Source organism: Fonsecaea erecta, assembly GCF_001651985.1.
Source record: "Fonsecaea erecta strain CBS 125763 chromosome Unknown Scaff24, whole genome shotgun sequence".
Classification (NCBI taxonomy): domain Eukaryota; kingdom Fungi; phylum Ascomycota; class Eurotiomycetes; order Chaetothyriales; family Herpotrichiellaceae; genus Fonsecaea; species Fonsecaea erecta.
Window position 1 is genome coordinate 9,726 of NW_017387267.1, and position 7,199 is coordinate 16,924.

A 7,199-nucleotide genomic window follows, 5' to 3' on the forward strand; every position below is an offset into this window, starting at 1 on the left:
GTCTCGCACTACTAGAGAGACCCTTAATAGTGCGAGAAGTCGATATCTTAAGGATAGCTTTATATAATATAGATATATATTCAACCCTCTGACTCTCCGTCTAACGATCCCACCCCAAGGCTCTCTGACACCTCCTCAAACGAGTCAAAACTTATTACGGATTTGGAAAGTGCCTTATCTAAGCATTGTGACTCAATTGAAGGGCATCTGGATTACGCTGTATACAGTGCCTCTCGTCCACGAAATCGGATAGCCTTGGGACTGCTAGAAGACCCTCTTATTATAAATGAACGACTGTCAAGTACACGTCGCCATATTCGAGGCATCCACTCCAGTCTTGTCTACCTTAGTCTCGGTTAATCTTTCGACTTTATCCACAAACCCGAAGTGGATCTCCAATCCTATACCTACCTTTGGTACGGTTTTCCAGTTATCTAGGTAGTTGTGTCACCCAGGCACTCTACTAAGTTAGAGTCGCGCTTAGTAGAGAGTCTCAGTTTACAGCATAGCTACAGCCAGTTCTTATACCACGAGCGTGTCATTGTCCTTCCGTCCACTTTGCAATCCTAGGGCATTGATTTTAGCATTTTCCTACAGCTCCCCGGCGATACCGTGAGGACAGACTACTAGACCTATCGCTTCTTATGGAAAACAGACCCAAGTCTATCGGAGACGGTGAGCTGCTGCGAAGTGGACTGGCTTCCACCACCGATGTACGTGTATTGTGCAGAAGGAGACTCAAAATGCGGCACCTCCTCGCCTGTCACCGCCTCCGCCATGGAGATCACCGAGCCCCGACAACTAGAGGTCTACGAAAGCTCGGACGAAGATGAGCCAGATACAAACACTAGAATATTCAATGAGCAGAGCGGTGAAACCTTTATGGAGAATGTGTTTGCTATCCCCACAGACTATGATAATCTAACGGACGGAGGAAGTCAGAGAGCCGTCAGTAACATCCAGGCAGATCCTAACCATATGAGCTCTCTGGATAACCATATAGCGCCAACCTCCTCGCCTAGAGCTAGTTTGGACTGGGGAGATCTTAGCAACATTCAGCCAAGTTCTCCAATGCCATATAGCGATATGGACAACTCCAATAGATTATTTAAGGACCTATTTCTAGGGGAGGATCAACCTATTTCACCTGCAAGTGACTTCTTCATTTCCACTGGCCACCAATCTGGGCTACGACTACCTACGCACGCTCCGCCGACAATAGTCACTACTTCATCACCTAGCTCTCCAGAAGATGCGTCAGAGCACGAATCTAATCATTTTGGTGAAGACAATCATCCGCCCAGAACGGAACACGGTAGGGTACAGCGACATACAGGCATTTCCCTTCCACAACGGCCTTCAACGTCAACCCGAAGCGAGTCTCTCCAAGGAAGACCCACCCCAGCCCCCTCGGTACTAGAGGGGTCCCGCGATCAATCCTTGGCGCCAAGATCATCCGCCACCCCGAATAGTATCTCTATCACGAGTGGTTCCGTACCGCCCCGGTCTAGTGAGACGGAAGACCACTCCATAGTGGCCACTAGTCCTGGAAAAATAGCACGTCTTCGAAATACAGATCCCAATGTGCCTGATGAAGAGATTGTCCAGGACGTTCAGGAGTTGATTGAATTTGGTATCCAGAGCTATAAGGACATTTTATGGAAAACAGTCCGGCCAGAGGACGCGGAAAAGACTTTGACGAAATTTCGGCCAGGCGAATGGTTGAGCGACGATGCGGTTATGGAAACAGTCTACCGTCTAACCAATGAGCGCACTGATGTGCACGTCATTGAAAGTCATGACTTCAATGCCGTATATGAGAAATGCGATACCAGCAGACTTCGCAGGTGGGAGTCAGCCTCGATCGTCTTAATTCCAGTACACCAGCTTTCACACTGGTTTCTTATCAGTCTAAACTTTGAGGATCGCAAGATTACTATGCACGAGGCAGATGATCCGAACTACCGAAACATTGAGCTGTTTATATCTTCGCTGGTTGATAACACGGGCGAATGGACGGTAGAGTATCAAAGTGTGAGTTGATTCCTTCTCTAGACAACCTTAACTATCTAGTATGTCCTGACGATAGCCAGGCTCTCAAGAATGATGGTAACAATAGTGGAATAATTTTACTTAAAGAAGCCGAGGCCATTCTCGATCCTACTATGGTAGATTGGCGAAACTTTAACCTTCTCAGAAAACGATATCTACTTATTATTCTATATGATATCATGGGAAGTCAACGAGATGCTCCTACTGATAAGCTATCAATCGCCGCTACTAGAGAGAACAATTCCCACATATTGGACGCCAGAACTGAGACGCCCATTACTGCGACGCCGAGTCAAGCCAAGAGAGCCGCTAGAAAAGTGAATCTGGACTGTCTTGCCTCTGCAATTGGGTGTAAGGAGGTTTTACAAGATTTCAAAGATATGGTTAACATATTGCTCGACATGCCGGGGAGAGCCGGCTCTGATATCGATACTGCACTACGTATGTACGACACAGATCAGCAACTCAACTGGAGTGTCGACTCCGCACTTCAGGTCTATAATCAAGAGAATCCATCTCCGCCTCACTCAACTCGTAAAGGATAACTTGAGAACGTCTCACGGGCTGTTGGTGGGAGAGTCTAGACTGCCCTTCAACTGTTCCATCGAGGGCGCGGCTATCAGACGCTAGGCGCTATTCAAAAAAATCTTGTAGTATTCCAGGTCTCTCGACTTTTCCGTACTTTGGAAAGCTATTTTCAAGAAGAATTTAGGAAACGGAGAAACGCTAAACGTCGCAAGACGGGTCCGGAGATAGCACCCGGGGAACCTGGGCATGGTGGTAATAGTGAAGCGTATAATATGCTTGCTCGTACCTACGGTTCCGAAGATGTAGAAAAGATAAAGGCGACTCTCAAAAGTGCCAACAGTCGTGGTTCATATCTTCTCCAATATGAAGCTATATGTGGCCGAGACTATCCTCTATGGATGCTCCTACCTGTGAGAAATGTTCAGTGCTCATTACACAGGGCGTGTACAGTCCAGTATTCAGGGTGAGTTTCTTAGCCGTCATCTTTCCACTGTTCCACATGCTAATTATCCTGGAGGTATTTCAACCTTAATCAGGAACAAACATATGAATTAGTTAACCAAGTGAAGACACAAAAGCTGCAGTTATGGGAGTCTTTACTAAAGCTAGAAGAGGAAATGGGCAATATTTTTCGTGGCGAGCCAGGCGACCTCTCGCTTATAGAAGGACTGGGAGACGTTTCCGCTGTATCCCTATAGAGTATATCTTCCTTAACTTCCTAAGTTCAAAAGCCTTTTATTCTAGCTATCACATTCTAGCGATATTATATAGAATATACCTGATACATTTCGTGTGTGGGATATGGCCCAGATAATTAATACAATATCTAGAGACTTGGGCTTAAATGGATTGTTTTGAATATTAGTTTATCTAAGCTATTTTCTCGATTTTTACTACTAGCTATGGTTTTGATATTGCTTTCCCCAGGAGCCAGAATAATTATACCAAGTCTTTAATTGATGTTTGCGCCTATTTCGCTTCCACCGGTAATATTGAATAGACCTAGGAATTAACAAGATCCTAACCTAGTCTTAAGCAGAAAACCTGTCTCTAAAAAAATGATTGTTTCAGCTTCAGAGAGCTAATCTCAAGCGCAACCTTCTCCGTGTTTTTATTCACAGTTGTCTTGAAGCTAAAATACCAGTCCACGAGCTGTTTTAGGTGTGATTCCACAGATAATAATCGACTTTGAAAGTTAGACTGTTAATATAATCTAGATTTCTTAGTTAATTAACTATCTCTCCCTCAGCGAGAGAAGTACGTACTCATTTTGAAGCCTTGTACATATAGTATTAAGCTTATTAACACGCTGTTTAGGCTTCATATATAAGAAATTCAACTTATTCAGCTGGCTTAGGGTATCCGTGCCTAATACTTGGTTCTCTGAGCCTAATTGCGCTTGTTGAAGTTGGGCAGAAAAATCTATAGATTCCGAATCGAAAGTTGGGCAATTAAATGGATCGAAGGATAGGGACTTAGGATCGGTACAGTGAGAATTTAGAAAAGAAAAGTTGTCATCGAAGTCACTGGGCTCAGAGGGTGCTAGCTCAGGTAGCTGAGTACCATTTATAAAGTACTCGTCGGCGAACTGATATAGAGAAGACATCTTGGAGTTGTTGATAGTTCCTATGTCGCGAGCGGACAGTCAAACTTATGAACCTAACAGAGATACCTCTAGAAGAAACCGAAGTACATAGGTATACGGGCCGTCGGACTCTCTAATCCTAACTATGTCTCCTTTTACTGACACAGCCTCCATCTCGGCCCTGTCCTAATAGATATAGTCTCGAAGGAGGCATTATATAGAAGGGCCCCGATTTAGATTTAACTGCGGTGCTCTAGCCCCTCCAGGCTTGAAATAGATCTAAGCTTATTTAATTTCGGAAGGTACGACTGTTAGAGAAAGGGTAGATCTATTAGTATAAAACAAAGTGAGTATCTCTATAATCTTAAAAAGTCTCGACTAAAGGTACTATATGTACATTTTCAAATCTTCAGAATGACAACCTCTCAGGCCTCATCAACAGTAAGGAAGGCTACTAGTCCGAACGCTATGGTTCACTACTAATGAATAATAGGGAATGTAGACTGCTTAGTCTTGCGTTATATGTGTCGAATAGAATCTCAATATGTTATCCGCGGCGGTCAACAGCTGCCAAGGATCTCTACGCCTGAGTCATGAATTGATAGCATCAGACAATTTTGCCCGATTTTATGTAGAGAAGTGCCGCTAATATCACGAACTGAATCTTAGTCTCTTTCGGGAAAAAGACGAGATGGCAAAGGAGATTGATCGTCTTCGCGGGAATCTCGCCATTGCTAATAGGGATATTCACTAACTTAACGAGGTTAACGATGTTTTACAAAAGAAAATATTCGAGCTCGACAGGGTAAACGACAAAAACAACTTGGTGAGCACCTAATTTCCTTATTATGGGCATTAATTGAAGGGCTGAATAGGAAGCTAAGGATCTCAAAGCCAAGGTAGCGTTCCTTGAAGCTGAGAGGCTGGAAGCGGGTTGGCCTAGCCCTATTCGCATTATACTTCCACCCTATCAAGGTGAAAGCCTCTCTCCGCTTAGTCCGGAGTCTTTTCTCGACCTGAACGAAGGACGGTCAGAGCTGGTTGATATAGTGTTGGAAGGTAGTGAAAATTCAGGAGAACTATCTCAATACTAGGGAAGAGGAGGTAGGGAATGTAATAGAGGGCCTGCTGCTGTCGTTCGGAATCGCTTAGGTTCATAAAGCTAGCTATAAGGACAGCCTATTAGCTATGGACCTTGGCAAATGGCGCCTCCTACCGCTAGTAGAGGTAAACAAGTCCACAAATGGGCTATAAGGCTAGCTAAGAGAAGGTAATTAGGCTACCCTTACTATTAGAGATTAACATAAAGGTTACATAAAATAGGCGGCGGCGGGGAGTTATTTTTATAAAGAGTTGTACTATCTAGCTGTCAGAGAGCTTTTGGGGTGGGATCGTTAGACGGAGAGTCAGAGGGTTTCAACACGTATCTTGATTATATAAAGCTATCCTTGAGACATCGACTTCTCGCACTGTTGAGGGCTTCTCCAGCAGTGCGAGAATAGAGGTCCTATTTATCTCTTTCCTATGTATGCCTCGTGGGGGCCGCCTTGGCACTTGGGGGCTATTCGCCCCATGGGGTGTTGTCGGCCGGGAAGCGCATTGTAACAGTCATTGTAACAGCCCTGCTTCCCGGGTGACACTAGCTCCGTTTTGATTTTCGTTTAAGTACCGGATATACATAATTAATAATGCCTTTACTAGGTAAGGAATACTACTAGACCACTCGTAAAGGAAGAACCTTTATGGCTAATGGGATACTTTCTTTACTTTATTAGTTAGTGTATTATTATCTTTTAGAGGAATCACGAGGTTTAATCGCGGGATTTGGAACCGCTATGCTCCATTTTAATCTTTCGAAGCTGACCGTGTTAACCTAGTTAGTCTATCTCCGAGCAATGGGGACAAATAAGATATTTAGGGCTAGTATCGCGAGGTAGCCGATCTGATTCGCCTTCTTGAGATTAAGGCCTCTCTAGGCGTCCATAATATATAAACCGTCTCTGGTTTTAATCACTTGAAATCTTCAAGTTTTCAAGCACTTACTCAGCACCCTTTCATAAGCATGGATGGATCCCGAGCGCAGTCTGATCCTAAGAAGCCTTCTTCAAATTTCAATAACTTAATTGTCAGTGCGGCTGATAATAATTACGAAGACTGGAAAAACATTTCTAATCTTACGGAACGGCGTCGAGCTCAGAATCGGAACGCTCAGGTGTGCTCATCCATCAAGCCCTATATGATTTTTACTCACAATCACAATAGCGAAAATACCGAGAGAAGCTTAAGATGAGACTGGAAGAATTGGAACGAATAAACCTCGCAGCATCTCTTGGCAGCCGACCTTTCGACTCAGGGTCGACAGGAGAAGTGGATGATGAATCCTACGGTAAAAGAGCACAATCCGCAATCACCAACCGCCGACAGCCTATATCTAGGGCAGAGAAGTCGACAGCTGAAAAGGCTAAAGCTGGGTTTCCCGTCACTCTTGCGCTTGCCGATTAAAAAGCCTTAACCTCTCCAAGGGAAAAAAGACAATATGTTACCATTTCTACCGGTCATTACGGCGATCAAATAGGAAGCAACTGGACAAGCTCGCCGACTATCCTCACCCTCTGCACGCCCCGCACGGTGTATGGCAGCGAATGCGGGATGGATGATTATATCATTAGTCCGTGGGTCACGGCATATGCTTCCTTAGCGGGCTTAGGGATACCCCAGCCACTAAGAAAGCTAGAACTCCAGCCAAGCAGTTAGTTAAGTTTACATTTTTACTATATACGCTAGTATAGAGGGCAAAGTATAACTTAGCGAAATATATCCGGTCAAACCTCTTGGAGAGGAGATCGATGAAATTAGCCATCAGTAGTTAGTTATCATAACCATGACAAGGGGAGCTGTAGACTAAGGTCCGGAAAAGTAGGGTGAGAAGAACTATGATATGTATTCTCTATAGTAAGTAAGGCAATCCTCTGAGGAAGTATTAGAATTCACTTCGTCTCAATGGCTACACGAGGATGAAAGTAAGTAACATCGA

General features: G+C 44.3%; 2 protein-coding genes across 2 annotated transcripts; both read left to right on the forward strand.

Annotated features, from left to right (window-relative positions):
- Window positions 1–777: 777 nt before the first annotated feature.
- On the forward strand, window positions 778–2,043 carry AYL99_12027 (hypothetical protein; the record flags this gene model as incomplete). Its single annotated transcript, XM_018843530.1, has 1 exon — window positions 778–2,043. One exon carries the CDS (start codon window positions 778–780, stop codon window positions 2,041–2,043), a length of 1,266 nt encoding a protein of 421 aa, XP_018687138.1.
- Window positions 2,044–6,227: 4,184 nt separating this feature from the next.
- On the forward strand, window positions 6,228–6,667 carry AYL99_12028 (hypothetical protein; the record flags this gene model as incomplete). The annotated part of the gene is made up of 2 exons (XM_018843531.1): window positions 6,228–6,377; window positions 6,428–6,667. 2 exons carry the CDS (start codon window positions 6,228–6,230, stop codon window positions 6,665–6,667), a joined length of 390 nt encoding a protein of 129 aa, XP_018687139.1.
- Between the last annotated feature and the right edge of the window lie 532 nt (window positions 6,668–7,199).